This window comes from Gymnodraco acuticeps, unplaced genomic scaffold (genome assembly GCF_902827175.1).
Source record: "Gymnodraco acuticeps unplaced genomic scaffold, fGymAcu1.1, whole genome shotgun sequence".
NCBI classification, from domain to species: Eukaryota; Metazoa; Chordata; class Actinopteri; order Perciformes; family Bathydraconidae; genus Gymnodraco; species Gymnodraco acuticeps.
In genome coordinates this window covers 2,441,271-2,464,653 of record NW_022990583.1, presented here as the reverse complement: position 1 = coordinate 2,464,653, position 23,383 = coordinate 2,441,271, and the positions used below count along the sequence as shown (strand labels likewise).

General features: G+C 43.2%; 1 protein-coding gene across 6 annotated transcripts in view; it reads left to right on the top strand.

The window, feature by feature from the left end:
• Nucleotides 1–23,383, top strand: part of zgc:158766 (uncharacterized protein LOC100009641 homolog) — a 41,582-nt gene that overhangs the window by 8,484 nt on the left and 9,715 nt on the right. For 4 of the 6 annotated variants that reach the window (XM_034228169.1, XM_034228166.1, XM_034228167.1 and 1 more), the window contains exons 2-12: nucleotides 12,483–12,680; nucleotides 13,672–14,893; nucleotides 19,316–19,519; nucleotides 20,426–20,549; nucleotides 20,953–21,046; nucleotides 21,560–21,646; nucleotides 21,848–21,964; nucleotides 22,207–22,305; nucleotides 22,684–22,826; nucleotides 22,934–23,072; nucleotides 23,188–23,310. In XM_034228169.1, the coding sequence (XP_034084060.1) occupies nucleotides 13,888–14,893; nucleotides 19,316–19,519; nucleotides 20,426–20,549; nucleotides 20,953–21,046; nucleotides 21,560–21,646; nucleotides 21,848–21,964; nucleotides 22,207–22,305; nucleotides 22,684–22,826; nucleotides 22,934–23,072; nucleotides 23,188–23,310 (2,136 nt within the window). In that variant the 5' untranslated portion in view covers nucleotides 12,483–12,680; nucleotides 13,672–13,887. Of the gene's footprint in view, nucleotides 1–1,346; nucleotides 1,624–12,482; nucleotides 12,681–13,671; nucleotides 14,894–19,315; nucleotides 19,520–20,425; nucleotides 20,550–20,952; nucleotides 21,047–21,559; nucleotides 21,647–21,847; nucleotides 21,965–22,206; nucleotides 22,306–22,683; nucleotides 22,827–22,933; nucleotides 23,073–23,187; nucleotides 23,311–23,383 lie in introns of those variants that run through there. The other 2 variants (XM_034228164.1, XM_034228165.1) reach the window with 2 other exon arrangements.

Genomic DNA, 23,383 nt, shown 5'->3' with positions numbered 1-23,383 from the left:
CTCATGTGCTATAATTTCAAACCAATGAGATAAGTAAGAATTAAAAAGAAGGAAAGAAGAAAACAAGTTGGAATGAAGGAGACATAAAAGAAGAGTCTGCCCTCATTGATGGTAAAACAAGCCTAGTGGAAAGGCCAGGGTAGCAGAAATTATAGGGTCAGACATGGCAGACTGGTAGAGTGTATATTTGCATAGTACATATGTGAGGTATGTGTGTGTCTGTTTATATAGGAGATTATACAGGAGATGTATATATAGACTAAAAGTAGATACTACCGTATAACAATATGTGCTGTTGCTATTTATGACCTTACCTCTTAGTTTACAGTAACGTCGCTGCTCTTTTGTCTACGTTTATCAATGTGAGAGTAACTAAAGTGTGTTTGTGTGACACCCACGTGTGCTGTGTGACTGCAGCCAGTGACAGCGCGTCTTTTTGTCTCCGTCAAGCCATTGTGAATCAAGAATTTAGCCCCTCTCTAAATTTAAACCAACCCAATTACCTACCCCTCACTACCGTCTCAGTTTACACAGGCTGCCCTAATGTGATCTTCACATATTCACACAAGGTATGCATAGTTTCCCCTGAACAAGGATTCCCTGTGTTTGGGAAGAGCTGGTCAAGAGCTAACAAATTGTCACTTCACTGCATTCAAGCGGTCAAAAACATGCTCCTGTTTTCTTGTGTCTCCTGAGGTTTTCTTGTGATGCCTGTCAGATATCATCATCAAGGAATGTCAACTAATGACATAATTGAGTTTATTGTTCCATGTCTTAAACTCAACGGCACTCTGAAAAGCTCTATAAAGAAGGACAGTTTATCTGTTTTGAAGATGTCATATGTGTCTTATATAACAGGAGGATGCCCCACATATGTCAGTGTGTAAGAGCCAGTTAGAGGATTGGGTTTTCCCCTGTCAATATTTAAGGGGGGAACACCATTGTAGAGAGTGACCTATCCTATGCTGATGTCTTCCTTTCTTTTTCCTTTTGAAAAGCAGCAGAATAAGCTGAAACCCTAGTCCATTTGTATTGTCAGGACAAAGAGAGACCATTGTGGCAGGAGGGGTGGAGGGGAGCTGCCGGTGGAGGTAGGGGTGCAAGGGGTCAGGGGGGGCAGAGAGGAGTTAGTCAGAGTCTGACCCCTGCTGGGTGGAGGGTTGGGGGCGGTGGGGGTGTGCAGGTCAGGTAGTGTGTTTTTTTTCTCTCTCTCTGAATGATGAGCCTGAAGTTGCAGCAGTGTGCATTTATCCAGCTGGAAGAGGCTTCAGTAGCAGAGCAGCAGGGCGGGGGAGGTTACATTTAGGGAGGGTGAGTGACGGGGAAGCCAGCGCTCTGCGTCTCTCACGCTCCGACTGGAGTCTATTCTGCTCCAGCTGCCTAAACCACAACACACAGAGACAGAGCTGGGGAGAGAAGAGGCACGGGACCTGTTGATATCACTGCAATGACCGACAGCACTTACACAGAGGATTGTACACTGGTGGATCCTGGCGCTTGGAATTGATGTCACTTGTTTATTTATTGAAGTTTGGCACTTTGTCTGGTGCCTAAATGCTGTCACTGGGCAAAATGCACTCCAGAGCAAAGTCTCGGAGTTGTGACAACTACCTGAGTATTAAGGTACGAACTTTAAATATGTCTTCTTTGAAGTTTTACTAAGACCTTTTCAGGTTTTCATTTGGGTCTGTTTTTGTATGTTTTCACTCATCTGTGTTGGGTGCAAACCTGGCTTCAGTTGTTGACTGTGGACGATTTTTTTGTTCTTTTGACTAAACATTGAGGCAGATATCTATTTAGACATTCATAAAGTGAGAGAGGAATGTTTGTAGTTCTTAGTATATTTTCACATCCCTTCACTTTCATTTAGTGCTTATTTTTTGCCTTTGTTTTCTTGTGTGTGTCATTATAGTAACTCAGTGTGGCACAGTGTGTACATGGTTGCATTTCAGCAACATTTTGTCTACTGATGTCAGATGCCTGTTTGTAGTACTCGGTGTTCACTTTGAAGGGCATGAGAGAATTCCTCATCTATGGCCCTTCAATGTGTTCTAAACCTGTTTGATGACAAATACAAAGTGACTGGCAAATCACTATGTGGTTAAAGACAAATTAGGTGGACAGACTTTATAGGGCGCTAAACACATACATTCACTCATAAATACACCTTACTTAAAACCTTAAAAGTATTTCTTCAGAAAATGTAGACATCCACATATTTCTGCTGTGTGCCATCATTAGCAAGGGTGGGCTCTCATCTTTAAACAAAAAGAAAGAAAGTAGAAGAACGAAAACAACATTTGAACAATGTGTTATTTATCATAGCTGGGGTTAGTAAAATATAGACGTTTGTCCTTTCTGATTAGTCATTTTCCTTTATCATCCCTTTTTGTTTTGGAATGCACTCATGCTATATTTATCCTACAGAGGTATCAAGAGACTTTGTTAGGCTCCTTTGTCTCTCCTGTCACTGCTCATCACCGCTCTGATTGGTGGAAGGACCTCCATTCACTTTTTGTCTTGTTGTTGTTGGGTTTTCCTTTATACAAGGCCTAATCAAATGTGTGTGTGTGTGTGTGTGTGTGTGTGTGTGTGTGTGTGTGTGTGTGTGTGTGTGTGTGTGGTGTGTGTGTGTGTGTGTGTGTGTGTGTGTGTGTGTGTGTGTGGTGTGTGTGTGTGTGTGTGTGTGTGTGTGTGTGTGTGTGTGTGTGTGTGTGTGTGTGTGTGTGTGTGTGTGTGTGTGTGTGTGTGTGTGTGTGTGTGTGTGTGTGTGTGTGTGTGTGTGTGTGTGTGTGTGTGTGGATTCATCCCAAATGAGTGTGTTTAACAGTTCAACATCCCTCTATAGGGTCTGTCAGTGCTGCCTAGGAACAATTTCCTGACAATGTTGTTTACATCCTGTATGACAAAATATAAAAATATATCAAGTCCTTCTGATAACCTACGTGGGAATTTGTGAAGTTGTTTCCTTTAACCCAATAAAGAACAGCTTCATTTTTGTTCTTTAAAAAAAATGATATCTTGGCCAGCAGCTTTTGTTTTGTGCACCACTTTTAAAGGACACTGCTTTAAAAATATATAGGTCTTACACTTTACAACATTTACAATAGGCTGGTGATTCACATTAGCATCACAAGCAAGACAATGGAATTTAAATGTTATTTACGGAATTAAAAATAGTAACTTAAACTATGGGTGGGCTAGTTTATCACCTCCAGACTTCCATTATTGTTGATCTCGCTGTCACCTCACGGACCCAGCTGTGTTTGGCACACAATCAGTGTGGGCCTCTCGGGTTAAAGTTTATCTGCTGAGATAACATTATAACGTTTACTAAAGTGGCTACAACGCCATTCTAATATTATGCCTCTTTCCACTGAAGATAGTGCTATCTAGTGTTCATACAATGATTGTGTCTTTGTGTAATATGTGTTTGCGTTCAAGCACAAATCAGTTTTTTGTTATACTAAGATATGCAATCTTTAGCTGAGCCGCTGTCAAATGCACTTGTTTAAAAGCTGAATTTAGATAAAAGATCTGCAAACTGCGCCAAATAAATTCAATGTAATTCATATTTAAAGGGACCTATTATGTAAAATCCACGTTTTCATGTCTTTTATACACAAACATGCGTCCCCTCTGTTTAAAGACATTCTGGAAGTTTCAGGAAAAAAGATTCTCTCACTTTTTGTCCTGATCCATTTATATAAAAACCTGTCTGAAAATGAGCTGATCAGATTTTGGCCACTTTATGATGTCATAAAAAATGTTTGGCTTGTGTGACCATTAGCCAATCACCAACCGAGGTAACACCCGCCCACCGTATCACCTGAATCTCCTCCTGGAGCACCATTGTGTTATTTTTAACCAAATATCTCTCAGAGGGGCGTGGGGAGTGGCTCCTTATTTTCATCTGAAGTAACAGAATCAGCACTTTTGAAACAGGGTTGAAACAGAGGGGTTTATGGGATGCTGCAATTCATGATCTGTTTGGTATTTGGAGCCAAACAGGTTTTGTATATATCTGAGACCTATCAGTATAATAGGGGACCTTTAAAGTAAGACATTGTCCTAGCATTCATAATTATTTGTTACAACTAAAATGTAGTTATTAGTGCATTGCTCAGATCTTTGTATCCTTTATATCCTTGCCTCTCCTCTTCTCATAAGATAGCATTTCTGTTGGTATGGATCAAAAGCTGAATCAAACTGCAGCTTCAATGGTGAGGTCCCTGTAGACTCTTTTGTTGGCGTCCTGGCACCTGGCAGCGGGGCAGGTCTGAGCAACCTGTGGCCTTTGTCATCCCGCAGCCTTTGAGGCTGTTAGCAGGTTGGTTAGTGAGTGGTCTGTATGGGGGCTCCAGGATCTCCTGTTACACTCCCCTGGTGGCTTCATGCTCCACTGGAGGCCTGGTAGGCAGCGCCTTTTGTGTCCCTGACCCACTAAATGTGTTGTCAGTGACCACCTCTCGCTCACTCTCTCTGTCTCTGTAGGTCTCTCGCTTCTTCTTTCTCTGCCATGCACTTCTGCTCTGTTTCTTTCTCTCTAACTTAACGTTTTCTTCTTCCTCTTTGCAGTCTAACGAATGCTTTTCAAAGGAGATGTATGTTTAGAGTTACCAGCTATTACAATAAAACATTTGCCCATGGAATATTTCATGTTTTTATATAATAAAACTGAAGTGGCTTACCAACTTTTGCAGTATTTGTTCTGACCACAAGTTAATATTAAAGAGAATAAAACTTCTATGTTTTTACTGTTTTATTGACAGACAAAACCCCCATCATGAGATTGCTTTACCAGCTCTGTGCAACTTCTGAGCAGCTGGTTTGCTGACGTGACGTTAAGTCCCACCTGGAGTTGAAGCCATTAATTACCACCTCAGTGTTCCATCCCAGGCGGATGCTTACAAAGACCAGGCATCAGAAAGGGTGGGACTTCCCAATGTGTTCCTGTCCTGGCTGAGGGTCTAAGGCTAGACATACACAACCATACACACTGCATTCCTCTGTGGCTCAGAGCGGATGGGAAGCTTAGCTTTGGTGGCTAAGCTCAGTTGTTCTGCTGAGACACGCAGATATGTCTCCAACTAGCCAGGTGACACTTTTTTGGAAAGCTCTAAATGCTTCCTGAAAATGTTAAGCAATATATGTTGTTCTTACATGAGATTACCTTCAGGGTGATGCTGTAATGAATATTTGCCATTCCTCTGAATGTAAAAATTGCTTCTATTGTTCGGATAGGTGCAGTTTTTGTGTCCATATTAAAGCACTGGATTACATGGACAGCCACTCCTGTGAAACAGGTTTAATAGCATTTGATTGATCATTGAGGTCAAGTCTCTGCTATGATAAGAAATTGTTCTTCAAAACACTACCTCTGTCACTACCACTGTTTTTTTTCTGCCTTGGAAACCTGAAGAGAAACCTGCTGGCGTGACCTAACTATGTAGGCTTTCCTCCTATTGTTAGCTTTCCTCCAATAAAAACACATGTTATTCTTTTCCTCCCGGGTGCAGCAGTGACTAATGCCCAGAGACATTTTTGTCTTGCTAAAAGCAGGCCGACTGCTAATGGAGATGGGCGTTTTGTTTCAGGGCACCAAACACTGTACAGCACATACCACTTAGAGAGGCGGAGTGCACAATGAGTGCCTTGTAGTAGAGTCGTGGCATGTGTACCAATGCACTGAACTGTACTCACTCTCCTCTAATTGATGGTGCTGAGTTGCTTAGATCAACAGGACAGATCCTACAAAGGGTGAAACATGGGCTGCCTGACACGATTAATTCACCAGAGGACGGGCGATCTCTAGATTTCTATACATCCCCTTTTTTAAATCACACTTTTTTTGTCATGTAAATGCAGCCTTGACATTCAAGCGAAAGTTAGGGGCTACATCCTCAACCCCCACGTTCTTCAGTAGGTTACACAGTTGTCATAGTGTGGGACTTTCCCTGGCATTGCTATCTATCTGTGCGGTTATCGTTGGAGGCAGATGTCTCTATTCCACTGTTGTGTTCCATTCGGGAAGGACAGATAGCCGGGGCATGTTTAGCCTTGGCTCCCACTGCTGAGAGGAAGGTCACAGCCTGAACCGTGAACACAACTACAAGACCAGGTCGACCTCACGCAGGACTGCTCTATTCCCAAATGACCCATCTCATCCCCGGACCAGTTGTAACTAACGCTGTCAGACATGTCATCTGTTCTGGTGGGGACAGGTGGTGGTGGCCTGGGTCACGTAAGGGTCAGAAAAGTCAGCGATGACACAGTTGTTATTAGTAGAAATCATTGCACCATCCCGACTGCAACTGGAGTCCATTCGGTACTTTCCAGTTCTGCTGTTTGTGATCGCTGACAGTGACTTCACTCCCACCAGGTGTTTCCCCTCTCTACGATGGAAAGGCCATCATGGCTGTCATTTCCTGTCATGTTCAAACTTCCTGACTGTCTGGCTAAGTGGGATCATGCAACTGTGTGTTTATCTGGTTGAATCCATCTACAGTAAGCAGAAGTCTTGTTATTGTCGGCAATATTTGTATTATATTTGGCTCAATAATTATTGAGTGGATTGCTCTGAAGTTTGGTACCGATATTCATGGGACATAAAGGTTTAATCCAGGAGAACATTTGTTATCTCCTAACTTTCCCCTTAAAGTCCATTAGAAGATGGACATTGCTGGCTTTCAAGGAATTTCTTTGCAGCGAGAGCTAGACTTTTGTAACTATCTATCTGCCTGAGCTGCTTTGTTTATTGCTAATAACATGCCAACCTGCAGTGACATACTTAGGCCCTTTCTCATTTCATCAAATCCCCCTCCTAGACTCCTAGACTCCTCGGTCCTCCGGTAGTGACCCGGAAATGAATTTTAGCGCGCCATGTTGAAGGACATCTCATTTCTCTAAATGCACTTCGAGGACCGAGGATCGAGCGTCGAGGAGGCTCTCTGGAGGAGCTCTAACCGAGGATACACTGATGGTTCCTCCACGGTCCTCCACGGCTCTTTCGTGGATGCATTTCCGGGAACAGAGATGTTTCAAAGAGTCGTGACGCACGGCCGGACTTATCTCAGCCAATGACAGCTCTGCATGCATCCCCTGGATATTATTTTATTAACTGCTCTCATCGCAACGCGATGTTTACAGAGAGAACAGCTGTGAGGTCCGTGCAGAAAGCAGAGCAGTGTGTATAATATATATCACTCAGTATAACAGGCCTTCTCTCTTTATTATGTGAAGCATTTATTGCTTCACATAATAAAATACACAACGGCTGTAGCCTAATTATATGCTTTAGGAGCTGTAGGTGCGTGTGGTACAGTGTGTAGGTGTGTGTGTGTGTGTGTGTGTGTTGTACAGTGTGTAGGTGTGTGTGTTACAGTGCGTAGATGCAGCGGACAGACATGTCTCAGTTGGTTTGGTGTCCTCTGCTTACTTTTAATACTTGTAAATAAAACTTTTGGCCCGTAATTTATTTCCCTCATTGTAGCGACCAGAGAGGGGAGGGGGTGAATTCAAAGTAAATATATAAGTCGTCATGAACACATCTGTCCATCAAACAGAGGGCTGCTGTGCCTCCTGTCATCATTAATGGACGTCTCTTTAAAATGACCGCTCAGAGGAGAGGAGTTCTCATTTCTCTAACCGCCTGCTGCTTCTCCTCCTCTCTCCTCGGCTCCACTCCTCGACTCCTCCGTTCGCATCTCCTGTGGGCGGGACTAATAATACGTTTTATTTCGAGGCGCCTTTCAGGACACCCAAGGTCGCCTTACAGTGCATTTAAAAGTTAAAACAGCTAAAACTAAAACGGAACACAATTTAATCGAACCGACAAGGCAATACAGCAGCATAAAAGCATAAAACAGGCAAGACAAGAGTGTGGAGTGACGGAGTGAGAGGAGGATCTGTGATAGCAGGTTGAATGTGTTTTAGAGTGAGTAGGCCAGTTTAAACAGGTGGGTTTTGAGGTGGGATTTGAATGTCGTGATGGAGTCAGACTGTTTGATGTGTGGAGGCAGAGAGTTCCAGAGCCTGGGCGCGGTGCAGCTAAAAGCCCTGGCTCCCATGGTGCTAAGGCGGGAGGTGGGGACAGTCAGGAGTCCGGCTGAGGATGAGCGCAGGGAGCGGGAGGGGGTGTATTCCTGGAGGAGGTTTGAGAGATAGGTGGGGGTGAGGTTGTTGAGGGCTTTGTATGTAAGCAGAAGGTTTTTGTAGTCAATCCGGTGCTGAACAGGGAGCCAGTGAAGTTGGATGAGGATGGGGGTGATGTGGTCAGACGATAATGATGGTAATGATCCGGGCAGCCGAGTTTTGAATGATTTGGAGTCTGTTGAGTAGTTTTGTGGAGAGAGAGGTAGTTGCCAGAGAGGATAGCATTACAGTGGTCAATCCGGGATGTGACAAATGCATTAACCAGGATTTCGGTGCTGGATTGTGAAAGGGATGGGCGGAGTCTGGAAATGTTGCGGATATGGAAGAAGGCAGTCCGGGTGATGTTTTTTATGTGGGGTGCAAACGAAAGGGTGCTGTCCAGGATGACGCCAAGGCTTTTGACTTGGCTGGTGAAGGATACAGGGAAGCCGTCGATCATGATGCTTGGGGGTGGGGTGGTTAGGTTTTGGAGAGGGTGTTTTTTGAGCCGATGAGCAGGGCCTCAGTTTTACTACCATTTAGCTTCAGGAAGTTCCTGCTCATCCAGCTCCTGATATCCTGGAGGCAGGTGGTGAGGGAGGTGGGCGGGAGGGCGGTGTTGGGTTTGGTTGAGATATAGACTTGCGTGTCGTCAGCATAGCAGTGAAAGTGGATGCCATGGTGACGGAGGATTGTGCCTAGTGGGAGGAGGTAAATGATGAATAGGAGTGGACTCAATACTGACCCCTGGGGGACACCCAGTGAAACAGGAGAACACCCTGACCTGGACTAAGTCTCGAGGAGGGGAGTTAGAGAAATGAGAAAGGGCCCTGGTAAGCATTACATCAGCATGTTAGCATTGTGAGTCTGTTTGTTGTTAGCATTGAGCACAGCTCTTAGTCCTCCTATGGCGCGTTCACACCAAGTACTTTTCCCACAAAGGTTCCTGAGAACTACGATTTAGTTGCGTTCACACCAAAAAGTCCCAGGAACTAAATTAGTTCTAGAGAACCTTTTTTACACCCTTTTCAGTCCCTGTTAGAGAGCAGGGACTTTCGTGAGAGAAAAAGGTTCCTGTGTCTGATTGGCTGGGCGGATTGCAAACCACGACCCGTCAAACTCCCAAAAACGTTTGTGAAGCCGCCATTTTATTATCTTCGCATTGCATTATTAGCATTAGCCCAGCGCAGAAACGCAGAGACACTAACTTATGACAACACAAAATAAAACATGGGAGCGGTGGGGATGAGGAGGTGTCGGCGTTCTGGCCGTTTACTCGGAAGGCTTCAGGAGAAGCTGCTGGGACTAACGGCCCGTCCACACAGCGGCGTGCATTGAAGCTTCCAACGCTTCTGCCCATTCACTTTGAATGGGGTGACGTCACTTTTAGCCGAACTGCATTTTGGGAAGCGACGTGGAGCGTTGCTGGCTTCAAAAGTTGAGCAATGTTCAACTTTTGACGCCTCGACGGAGGCGTCAGCCAATGAAATCCCGTTTATGCAAATCTGCCAGTACAAGCGCTAGCCAATCAAACCGCGTGTATGCTGGGAGAGACTACGCAGGTCATTTCCTCATATTCCAAAAAATGGAGGGAAAATTCATTATAGCGGTAGTGAATCACCCGGTGCTGTATGATCAGTCTCTGTTCATCTACCGGGATACAAACCGGAGGAGCGAGGCATGGAGGGAGGTGGCAGAGACAGTGGATGAAACTGGTAGGTTGTCGCCTGTTTGGGGATTTTATATCCAGTTTACTTCGTTTTAACATTGCTATTGCTTTGTATGTCGGGGGCGGGAGATTCATGTGATTGGTTGTTGGTCGCGTTGCTCGCAAAAAATCCCCAAGCTTCAGATACGCCCACCTCCAAGCGTCAACGCACGCTGCTGTGTGGACGCCCAACTCCGGGGACTTCTGGCCGGGGATTTTGGGCGGCAGTATGTCACTACCCGATCCGTCCCCCTGCCCGATCGGTACTGCGCATGTGCGAGATGGTCCGCCATATTGGACAACTCCGGACGGCAACCCAAGATGGACACTTGACACAATGGCTTTTAGCAAAGCTCAAAAAGAAAACTCGAGAGAGATGAGTTATTTTTATTACAACGTGACTTCACTATTATTTAACAACTCTTTTTATTGGGTTATTTTATTTGGGGTTAAGTACATTGTCAGAATAAGTGAGGAATGAATTTAACTTCTGTTAGACAGTCATATGCCATACATTTTTTAATATTTATTCAGTATGATAGCTGTCTAACAGAAGTTAAATCCATTTCTCACTTATTCTGACAATGTACTTAACCCCAAATAAAAGAACCCAATAAAAAGAGTTGTTAAATAATAGTGAAGTCACGTTGTAATAACAATAACTCATCTCTCTCGAGTTTTCTTTTTGAGCTTTGCTAAAAGCCACTGTGTCAAGTGTCCATCTTGGGTTGCCGTCCGGAGTTGTCCAATATGGCGGACCATCTCGCACATGCGCAGTACCGATCGGGCAGGGGGACGGATCGGGTAGTGACCAAGCCCCCAGGAAGTGCGCCGGAGTCTGATGAGAATATTCGTGCTGGTCAAACGGCAGTACTACACTTCCTTTAGGTTGCCGGGCCCGGAAACACTTTTTCCCATTGACTTACATTGGGAAAGAGTGGTCTGTAACTCGTTGGATAATTTTTTTTAAACTAAATAAACTACCCAGTATGAACGTTTGTATAGCCCCTATTAAAATGTTTTGTTATTAACGTTATTCTGAGAGTTATTTCCCTCGGCATTATGAACGCGCATCTAACCCACGGGACCGCGCCGCCCGGCACGTTCAAGTTACGTGTTCAGTACTACATGAGTTTCTCTTTACCCATGGATGCACAATAACAACGGACCATATGGCCTTACTGCCATCCCACGGAGCTGTAATAATGGATATATTGCACATGTTTGCTGTAATTCATCATTTGTAAAATATTATACTACATGGGCTGTATGATGTAAATCTTGTACCGTAAATGTTGTATGTAAAGTAAATGTAAATGTAAAGTTAATATTACCGACGTAGATTAACGTTCCTCTAGCTTCTTATTGCACTTGCAATTGTTTTAGTTACTTGTGGGCTACTTAACATGAATAATCACAGTTACTATCCTTTTACTCCATCACATTTCAAAAAGAAATAGGCTATTGTTATTTTAACTCCACCACAGTAATCCATCATCAGCTTTACTTTTTAGATAAAGTTTTAACTCACAATTGATCATAACAGGCTTCAACATATACATTTGTATATATTACCAAGTGGTTTCATGTACAACCCACACAAGTATCATGCTAAATGAAGCTCTGTTGCTTAGATATCACTAGATCCTGATGTCAGCGTAATATAAAAGTACATAATGATTGATGTGTAATTTAGCATAATTTACTAGCTAGCCGCTAGCTGCTAACTGCCTCGTTAAATCCAGTACCATGCTGTCATGAACGTGCGTGCTGTTACGTGTACGCAAATTCACGTGCTTAATGTGAACGAGCCTTTTGGGCGGCGTGGTAAAGTTGCGCATGCTCTATGAGTGCACATACGGGTACTTCTCAAGCATGCCGGGTAATCTGTGACGTTTCGCTCCCTCAAAAGTTGGGCCATTTTGTCATCATGCGCCAATGAGCAACTCTCATAGGAATGAATGAGGTCCCGCCTCCCACGCTGTATCCAGTTCTTATTATACATCCATGGTAGTGACACAGTATATGCCGTGAAGTTGTTTGCGGCCTGCCAGTAAACCCGAAGAAGAAGAAGTGACGTCAGCGGCTTCATTTGCCTAATCCACCCCCAGGAACTAATTTCCGGTGTGAACCATAGATGTGAACGCGATCTGTACTTAGTTCATGAGAACTAAAGAGTTCTCAGGAACCTTTGTGGGAAAAGTACTTGGTGTGAACGCGCCTTTAGATTAACATGTTTGCTCTAAACGCACGGCGGACTAGTGGTTTCTGAAATAAGGGCCGTATCCCTCAAAGGGTCCAAAGAAAAGAGGCATATGCATTATAAATCACAGAATGTGTGTTCTTTTCTGCCTTTTCTTTTCTTTTTGAATCTTGTAAAATGCTGCATACTAATTCACACTACTTAAAATCCTTACAATGAAAGCTGTGATGATGTTGTAGACTTTGTTTTGCTTTAAGGGATCAAAAGGCGAAAAGGTTGGGAGCCACCGGTCTACACTCCATGTCCATGTTGCATATGTTTTATTGTTTAGCCATGTCTAAGTGGCTTTTAGACTTATTTTTACCGTGAGATATTTAGCAAAAACGTTATCTGTTTTAAGATATCCAACATAAAACAGTTCTTTGTCTTCCTCCTCAGGACACTGAGTCTTTGGACAGCTGTATCCAGAGCACCTTGTCGGCCCTTTACCGCCCCTTCAGCTCCACCGCGGCCACCGTCCTGTGGCAGCTCTTCAGTGTGGTGGAAAGGCAGTACCGAGGAGACGGCCTCCGCTGCCTCATTGACTTCTTGCTTCCTGCCAAGAGGATCCTTCAGATCATCCAACAAGAAACCTGTGTGAGTTATTCATCACTGTGGAAGCTGAGGATACATTGATTTGACCTTCTGTGATTTATTTCCAAAATCATTTTGATTAACAATATAGTAGTTATTTTTTCCAGGATCCTTTTTGGCCTCATTCTGAAATAAAACATTAAGAAACTGCACACAAGAGAAACAATTCAAAACCCTCCTTAAACAACTCTCCATATCTCCTTTCCTAAACACTTTGAACAAACCAAACATTGAATAATAAACATCATGATAGATAAGCCACTAAAGTGGCGAAAAAAAATTGTGACAAAAGAATGTGAGAACAGTGCTGCTGAGTGTGAATATCTGTGCTGAGTGGGAAGGGGGAGCATCAGACTGAGACAGAGTTCATTATTGTTCCGAAAACAAGATGAAAAGCTGCCATCTTTCTCTGAATAGGAAAACAGAGGCAAACTGTTGTCTGTTTGAGAGGCTGCCATGGACTCTTGGGTCCAAGGTGAAATCCAATATTCTCGCTCACAAGCTTTGATTGCTGTGGGTTAGGCTTCTACAACCGAAGCACGGAAACTGTATTCCTCTGCATTCATCTGAGCTGTGATTACACTCTGACGATAGCCATAGTTTGACCCAAGCATATCCCCTGAGAACAGCTTACTATATGCATGAGAGTCTTTGTATTGAAGGCAATATGAGAGGCTTCAGAGGAAGATCACATCCTCAAACAAACCCTTCAAGCACAGCATCTTTGCTTTTAGAGCCTGTTTCTTATTCTGTCACAGAATAAATATTGTGTTCTGCTTGCTGCGAAACCAGGCCTGATCAGACAGGTTTCACTCTTTAGTCGAGTGATTGCCATCAGTGATTCATCCTGTGTGTCCCGTGAAAACATCTAGCCACTCCATTAAAATTAAACATGTGTTTGAACACAGCTTTGCAGATGTCAGTCGTACCACAGCTGAGCAATGACACACTTTTATGAGAGTGGGTATTGACAGATTTCTCTCTTTTCTCTCAGGTGAGGTTCAGAGGATTGCTGTTCTATCATGAGGGGTGGCCTCTCTGCATCCACGAGAAAGTCGTTTTGCAGCTTGCCCCCCTGCACAAAGTTCGACTAAAGCAAGGAGACTTCTACTTACAGATTGTTCCTTTAGGCCGTAAGACTGCAAAGCTTGTGATAAAATGTCTGTCGGTCACTGGGCAGGCAATTACAGAAGTCCCCATCGCAGAGAGCATGTATGGCAGCGTCTTCACAGCTGAGTTCTTGCAGAATGTAACACGGGACCGAAACCTGCACCCACTACAGAACTGTCTGCTCACCACTGGTACGGCTGTGTTCAGGACGCCGTGGAAGAACGTGGTCAACCCTCTGTTTGTCAGCAGCACGGCAGACGCCATCATGCAGGCGCATTGCAACAGAGGTGGCTTCCGTGGTCACCTGAGCACCTGCAGCACCAGCGGGTCCACGGGCACTCTGGACAGCCACCGCAGCTCCAGAGAGTCGCTGCACTCTCAGGGAGCTGACTCTATCTTCTCTGAGCCAAACTCCCCACACAGACCCCTCATGGACCCTAGCGGTGGGAGCCACAGTGACAGTGCTCCGGACGCTGCTACACCCATCATTAAAATGGAAAGGCCCACTGAAGAGTGTGGGATAGGGAGCGAGGATAGCGCTGGGCGGGCCTCCAAGATGCTGTCTTTTAGCACGGACCTCAGTAACCCAGGCCCTCGCCGTCGCCTCCCAAGGGACTCCGTTCAATTTGAGAGCAGAAGACTTTTCCGGAAGTCTTACATGGAGGCCCTGCAGAATCCCATGAGTCTCGGGTCCAGCTCTGAATCCATACTGGAGGAAAGCTCAGAGCACAGTGCTTGCTTAAGAGAGAGTCCAGTGACACCAGGCAGCAGCCCAGACCCCCGGACCTCCTCCAGAGAACACTTATCTCGGAGGTTGGGCAGCCGGAGCTGGCTCGGTGGAGATGACTCCAGGCCCAGCACACCTTTACTTTACTTACAGAGGGGGCTGAGGAGCGCAGAGAGACGAGCAGAAAGACGCTCAAAGTCGCTGGAGAGGACTAACAAGGCTGGACAGGTTAAAGGCCACAGAGAGCGATCCTCCTCTGGGGGCTCAGGTACCACCACCCCTAAAAAGCTGATGAATGGCTACGCTCTTCGTTTCGGGAAGCTGGACCTTGAGGCAGCTTTGCCTGGTTCTGAGAGGAGAAGCAGCAAAGACGACTCAGGTATGTGATGCTGTCAAATAAATCACACTTAAGTTACTGTAACATTTGACACGCACATACCTTTTCTGTTGGCTTTACCGTCAATAGAAAGTTCCAAAGAAGATTTACTAAGTACAGTTTTGGGACACACTACCATATGTATTACTCAAAATGGGAGTAAGGGAACTGTTTATAATAACATTAATATAATGTTAAGATATAACTTGGCCATTTACCAAACTACATTTTGAATGCAGGACATGTTTGGTTTATTTTGTGTCAATCCCATATACACCTGCTGCCATTAAAACTCACTACTAGACCAAAGAGTAAAGCTTTGAAATGACAGAACTCTGCTTTTCGAGATTGTTTAGGTTTAGTTCCAACAAAGAATATATATATACAATTATGACAAATTTGTAAAAGGTTCACATCCCAGTTAAAATGAGGGTTAAATATATCAAATTGATTTGGTTGTATGCTTTCTGAAGAACTCAAAACTAATACAGGATTGTATTCAGTTTTGTTTTCTACAAGAGTGGTTGAATTTTAATTATAGTCCATGACTCATGTCTCCCTTATCTAATAATATAACCTAAGGGCGCGAAAACCAAGTTTCACTCTTAATAGTCAAATAATGGCGGTTCCTCACCAGGGTGAGTACTCGTGCCCTGCAGTAGGAGCGGTTACATCAGAATGTCAGGTGGCTGCAGTTGGAGTTGAGACAGCTTTTAACCTAAAGCGTTAACGCTGTCATTGGTGACAGATAGCTTTTCAAAGCCCACTCTGTGTAGTCTTTGGCACGTTCAGGGTACAGGTATGGCCCTACCCTGGAAACAAAACTTCAGAACCTCACCACCCTGTGTTTTCTTTACCACTGTCAGTCTGTTTTTGTTGTGTTGGTTCATACAGGGTAGCTCAGGAAAGGGGCGATGTGAGAATACCACCCAGGGAATTCAGTTGTTTTTAGAAAAACACAGATTCTTCCGTGAATTGAAATGTGAGGTTAAAACTGGCTGAATTTATTTAAATCTTTGAATCTGTACCCTGAACAATGCCAGAGCATAGCTAAGGTTGTTAGTATTGTTCAATCAGAGGTGAGTGTTATTTTTAAGTCTGTGAAATACCCACTATGCAGCAAAAATACAGTAGTTAAATGACATTGGTGTTGCGTTCCTGAGATTACCTCAGAGGGGATTGTATTTCAGCTGTTGCAAAGCAGGTTTCCCACAACGACATTTGAAAGGCAACAAAGGATCCTGTAAACCCTGTAAACCAACCACAGGGACCCCAGCATCCCACAATGAGATGACCCTACAGTGTTATTGGGGCTGGGGGTCCCAGATGGGTTCTCTCATTTACAAACGTTTCTTTGTAAATCAATCAGCCACTGGGGATCCACAAGGGGAAAAAAGCCTTTCAATCCATACCTGTGTCTTTGGAGAGTCCATTCAGTCGAGGAAAACAAAACCTAACATTCTCTGACTCACAGTACTGTGAAAGAAATACTCCTGAAGGGGTTGAATTACTCATGATATGTACGAGCAAACTGCAAAATCAAAACACATCCTCTGTGATTTATGTGATCAGTTACTCAAAGGTCCATCCACCAGTGCACATTTAGCCTCTTTACGGCTTTCCAATGTGTCCAGCAGACTACACAAAATACAGACTTTCACACTGGACAATACTCAGGAGGCTTTACTCTACATTTGCCACTTCCTCTGAAAACAAAGCAATTTAGGAAACATGCAGCAAACACAGGCCTGGCCACACAGTCGCACAGGAAATGCACCGACCGTTTGAAGACAATAGAGGCTGAGCTGGGAGGTTTACTGTCACAGAGCAGAGCAGGACAATACAAGAGGCCTCAAACGGTTTAAAAACACACAACAGGTATCCATCAGAAACTGATATTTACAGATCTAACTGTAGAGTTGGCTGCACAATGGCTTATCAAGGTTTTATTATTTTTTCCAAGCCTATTAGTTCTTTCATGGTTTGAAATGACCTCTATCATTTATGACTGCGGCTCTAGGGATGGGAATGTCTGCTGGTCAGCGGGTTAGACCACCGCTTTGAGCCAGACTGAAATATCTTAAAGGTCCCATGTCATGGCCATTTCTACTGATCATAATTCCATTGTTGAGGTATACTAGAATAGATTTACATTGTGCAATGTTCCAAAATCACATTGGTTTCTCATACAGCATCTCTGTATAGTATGTGTATTCACTCTCTGTCCTAAACTCCCCCCTCCCCCTCAGTATCATGCAGCTCGTGGATCAGTAATGAGTGACCCGACAGTAAAATTAAACATATCTATAACGAGTGTAGGTAGTTTGAGAGGTCATTAAAATAGCTACGTGTGATATTCTAACCTGAAGTGTGTGTTTTGTTCCGCTCACCGCTGCATGTGATTATGCAGAGCTGCGTGTCGACTCGTCAGCAGCAGCTGATCTCTCTCCCGTCAGATTAGACTTCACTCGCGTTTATGTCCATATCGATCAGATCCAGCTAGTTCTAGCTAATGATATGACTACCTGCTTATTAAAAGACACCTAAACAATAAGTGTCGCTATGCAACCGGGCGAGGCCGCAAAGTATAGCGCAGCATTATGCATTTGTTTACATGCCCACCGGAACCCCGAGGCATTACCAACAGATCAACGCACAATCAACCCATCCAGGACATCTCTTTCTCCACATTAAGTGTTAGACATTAGAATTGACTATTCTTGTCTGTCACATACTCTTTTGTCTGTCACATAAATGGCGCAAGTTGCGCAACTGATGTGGTATTGCGCTAAGCGGAAATTATTTTGAACGGACACTTTGACCGGAGAGATTTAGATTTAGCGGTCTTCAGCATATTTTACCGGTCGTAGTCCGGTAATTACCGGCTAACGGGAACTCTGTGTGTGTGTGTGTGTGTGTGTGTGTGCGTGTCCACGGATAGGTCCATTTGGACCTGGGCATGGTCACGTCACTGTACCCAGGAAGAAAAAGACAAATCTCCAACGAGGCGTTCTGGGGCAGCATAGACAGGTCTTTTCTGTGTTAGAGTTTTACTCGCTACAGGGTGTACTTTGTTTACATGCAGAAAAAGCTACATAACACACAAGGGGACAGGTAATAACCGGAAAAGCATGACATGGGACCTTTAACAACTAATACTGTATTTAATCTCTTTTAATGCACAAATGAAGGGAACTGGCATGAATGTCCTATAGTCTAAGATTACATGTGACAAATATCATTGATAAGTAAAAAGCTCAAGCATGATACGATGCTAAACTGTATGACGGTGAACCCAGTAAACATTACCCCTGTTTAACATCAGCACGTTAGCATGCTGATATTAGCCTTTAGCTCAAAGCATTCCTGTGTCTAATTAAAGCCACATAGCCACATACATGGCTTTAAACAGTCTTATATGGTATTTTAAATGTTCTCATAAAACACAAGTGTTAACATTTGTTACAGCCTGGTTTCCTGGGTGGCAGACAAAAGTAAACATGATGGTAAAATCTATGTATTACAAATGAGTTGTAATAATGAAGAGTTAAAGTCTGTGACATCAGTAGGGTGAAAAGTAGATGAGCTGCATTGGTTTTATATTTGCAAAGGAAAACCCAACAAAAAAGCCACAACTCTGGGATGTGTGGATAGATAGCATCTAGGTGCTATATTCACACCAGGCTCAAGTGTGTGCAGCAAACATGGCAACCAAAACAGATGAGCTGTCACACTTTGTACTACAAATCAAATACTCTGAGTTGAGTTTCCTCAGTTTTAAAACTAGGGCTGCATGTAATGCTTCTTTTTATTTTCAAATATAATCCCACTGCTTTCTTTTGCAAACGATTAATAGTTTATTTTAAAGATTTCCAAAATAGTGGAAAGAATACAAGCTTACAATTTAGTCTAGTCTAAAGTGGCATAATTTGCCTTGTTAAAGTGTTAAAACCAGAGAATTTAAGCTTGGGAAATGACTTAACACATTTGTTGTCCATTATTGTTCTGTCAACCATCTTACAGATCTTAGTGAGGCGCAGTGAAGTATTCAGTGATTAAACAGCTAGACTGAGTTTTCCACTTCAGAAATAGGTTCAAGCCTATAAATTGTGTCAGGAGCAGCATTCCCATAAACAGAGCCTCCAGGTTTGGAAGATGAAGATGTGAAGATAAGAGTCTATTACCGCCATGAGTACTCATGAGTCAGGCCGACTAAACACCTGGTCTCCATGATGACTCAAAGTGAACTCACTACTACAGCACCTACCTCACCTATAATAAACACTTGTTTTGTGAGGAGTTACGATTACTACTGAGGTGAAAGGAAGCTTCTAATTTATATTGATTGCACTGTATTTTTGTGCAGTTGCGGCTTAGTAAGTATCACTCTGACAATGTGCCAACTATTTATATGTTTTTCAACAGGACAGCGTGATGACACCATCAGCACTGAGAGCAGGCGGCACAGGCATAGTGGAGAAGAGCCGCACAGTCCTAAAGCAGCCAATGGGACGACGATCAAGAGGCCTTCAGCATCAGGCTTTTCCTTTGAGAGTTTTTCGGCTCTCCCTAAACTGGTGTCAGAGCTCAACCAAGAGCTGCTCACATCGGGTGCTGTGATCCTGCCAGGTAGGGGACAAGTAATGCAGACATTGTTGACATAAGCTGCTTTCAATTTGACCTAATGGCTTGTCTTACAGGTATCTGGCAAACTCATGTAATAGTCCTGTACTCTATCATATTTCACTCACATTGAAAGCAGAACATAGTGCCCCAGTAGTTTACATTGTAGGGCGGGCGGGCGGCCCATGTACTAAGGCTGAGTCTTTGTCACAGTAGCCATGGGTTTGAGCACAATCTTTGGCCATTGTTGTCATCCCTTCTTGCTCCCCCTTTCCTGTCTCTCTCCAGCTGTATGTATAATAAAGGAAAAAGCCCCCAAATAATAATCTTTAAATTGTAGAGCTTGAGAAATCTGTTAAGTAAATTATGTGTTTTGATTCTTTGTTTCTGATCACATTTTTGATCGCCTTTAGTTAATTTCACAACTAAACAACAAATGTGCAATCCTTATTAAACCGTTACACTGTTGTAAAAAAATCCCTTTGAACCATGATATATCATCGGTATATCAACATGTCTTCTCCATTGCTGGAAATTAAGAATAGGCCTTAACAGAGGATACAGTGTCGAGACATTATCTTAATTTAGTTTATGAACCGTTGAGGATATTTTTAGTTTTTAATATACTACTGGTTTATTTCTGGATAATATTGCACTGTGTAAGGTCTGTCGTGAAAGGATGATATGCAAAACAAGATATTCCCCTCCATTCATTGTTTTTTGCAACTTCACTTTTGATTTAACAGATATTATAGAAACTTTTTAATACTTTTTGCATTAGTATCTGATCCCCCTACATAGAGGAGGACATTGTGATCATAGTGAGCTGCTCAAGCTCAAACACTCCTGACATAGAAAATGAAGTTGACATGTGAGTAGTCAGTGACCCCCTTCTGGCCTTCTCTCTTCCAGGAAACCGAGATCGCAGTGGGAGGGCCGTGCTGCAGGTGTGCACCAGAGCTCAGGTATGGGCAGGTGAGAGTTGCACGGTCAGTGACCTCACCTGTTTACTGGGCTACTACTACTCCACGCTGCGGTAAGTCATACACTCTGGGTTTGGTTTGTCTGAGTTAAGAATAACTCCAGTAACTTTCACAGCTGTGTCTTAGCCCTGAGGTTAGCATGAGTGCGCATTAACACATTTAGCCTTTTGCTTCTAACTGCAGCTGTCTTTGATAACTTATAAATGAATGAAAAAGTCAGAATTTGTATATGGGGTAAGGTCAGTAAAGGTCTTTAAGTAAGGTATTTCAAGTAGAGAATATTAGATCAATGTTATTGAAGTTGTTAGATTCTCCAAATTCATCTTAAAATGTGATATTATCTTCTTCTTTCATCAGGTTTCCCTCAATTGATTTCTTAGCCGTCAAATGATGATATTTCATGCAGTCAAGTGTTTGATTAAAGACAGTGCACTGACAGTAATGCTTTGGTTTCAGGAAAGAAAGGTGTGATCAAGGTTTAACTGTTGTGATAGACAGCAGGAGGCAGCAGTCTGTTCCAGCTCTGTTGTCATCTCTGTCTGAATTGCAGGTGAGCCCGCAGTGGAAAATATGTAATTTCTCTCCAACACACACCCAGAGAGTGTTCAGACGCTGCTAAATCTCTGTTGTCTTCTTGGCCGGCTCTCTCACAGTTATTACACTATGACGCTCCTTACACACTTCTTATTGTTCTAGCTTTCAGTCTGTTTCACAGTCTCTTGTTTACTTTTTTTAAGTGACACACCTTCTAATGTATAAGTACTGCAGTTGCAAGACATTTTTCTGAAAAAGTCTGCCCTCAGGGCTCTTGTGGGGAAGCCTGTACTTACATGTCTGTTTTTAACCGCACACTGGGAGCAGGCTGGCTGCAGCCGTCTTACAAGAGACATATCATCATGTTATGGTGATGAGATTTCATACTGATGTCAGGATCATAATTATTTAAACCACAACACGTGCGTCATAAGTCATTTTTACTACGCATTCTATATCTACATGTATTATCATTTATTTTCTGTATTTGAAGTCACTTTGTCATTCTTTTGGCATGGTTTTTTTTCAGGCGTTAGCACCCAATGCACTTTACACTGTTCTCTTCCTGGTGGACAAGGAGACAGCAGCCAAACCTGAGAGAGACATGGATGTACAGGTGAATTACCCTTTTTTATCAGATGGATGATGGGTGTTTTGAATTAAGTGATTCACTCCTGCTTAAATGCTAGATCTAATGACATTTCATAAGAGATTTGCAATCTTTTCAATTAGATTTAGATGTGATGTATTCCCATGTAATGTTTTGTTGGAGTCTGTGCTGACACAGACATGTGTTTGTTATCTTTTCTTGCAACAGACTGAAACACTGTCGTCTCTGAAAGCCCTGCAGAAGCACATCGATCACACCCAGCTCACACGAGAGCTAGAGGGCCACTTCCACTACGACCACAAGCACTGGATCCACTTCAGACAGGTGGGTGTGACGGGGGCGGCTGGGAGTTGTAAACATATTTGTAAACTTGCTTAATAGATTGGCTAGGGTGGGGACACCTTTGCAAAAATAAGTTTTGTTTGAGTTGGATCCTAGTTGTTATTAACCACATATATTATATATTACATGTTTTGTCAAAGTTATGTCGTTAATAAATGGCCTTTTTCTTTACATTTGCTAGTGCTAATATTCTCACTTTGTCACTTTCTCTCGCTCTTTCACAGAAAATCGACCCATTTGCCAGCAGTTGTAGCGCGGCCATCTCCTCTCTTCAGGAGTCCATCAGCACCCTGAGCAACAGCGGCAACCTGAAGACCTCTGAGGTCAGAAACCAGCTCCTGTTGGCGGTCTGGCCTTCTGATTTATTATACGTCTGACACACAATAGCTCTTTGCTGTTTCACCTTAACCGAAAACAGTTCAGGAGTTTGCTTAATGAGTACCTTTCATGATCTTTGTGCTGTTGAGGTCACTAACAGGAATTCCCAAAACAGACTAAAATAAATCATTTCAAATACACATTTGGCATAAACATTTCACAAATATGCAACATACATTTTTATATTCAAACATCAGAATACTTGAAATACAAAACAAATATCATAATGTAGTCAAAGTTATCAACTGGGGAAGTGTCATGGTGATATGTATTAGTTAACATTTTAACTGTGTTCACCTTTATTTGTTATATGTTTATTTCAGGAGGTGTCTGAGGTGATGGAACAGCAGAAGACTCTCATGAAGCGTGTACTCGATGACACCCGTCTAAACAGACTGCGCTTAGAAGGAGGAACTGTCCTCGCACGCATCAGGAAGGACGAGGCCTCTGAGAATGAAAACTACAGGTACTGAAGGAAGAGAGTGTTAACCACATGTGTTAACATGAATACAACCTGTGGTGACGATTAAATACACTTCTTATAACTTCTTATTGTTTTCTTTGTTTATTTAGAGATGCTGTAGACATGTTGAATGCACTGTACAACCAAGTAGATGAAGAAGTCCATAAGCTCGTGATCCTCTCCAACAAGTCACAGAAACAGTTAGAGAGCCTGCTGGAGGTGCGCACTTTTGAGGAGCAAGCACAACAGGTGAGCTTCACGCTTGTCATTGTCATCATTGTGCTGCAGATTTTCTGATGCTTCTTATTTCTCTTGACAAAAATAGAATACTCATAAAAAATAAAAAACCGCCCTCTCTTTCCAGATAAAACTCTGGTTCAGTGTAGAAGGAGAGAAGCAGCTCACGCCTTTGGAATCAATCACTCTGTCTGTGGCCAAAGTGAAGGAGATGAGAGAGAGCTTGGAACCGTTTCTGGAGGAGTCAGTGGTAAATATGGCCTCAAAACATATTCTTATGTGTAATCGTTTGAAGACAACTAGTGCTTTATTGATCTGTGTTG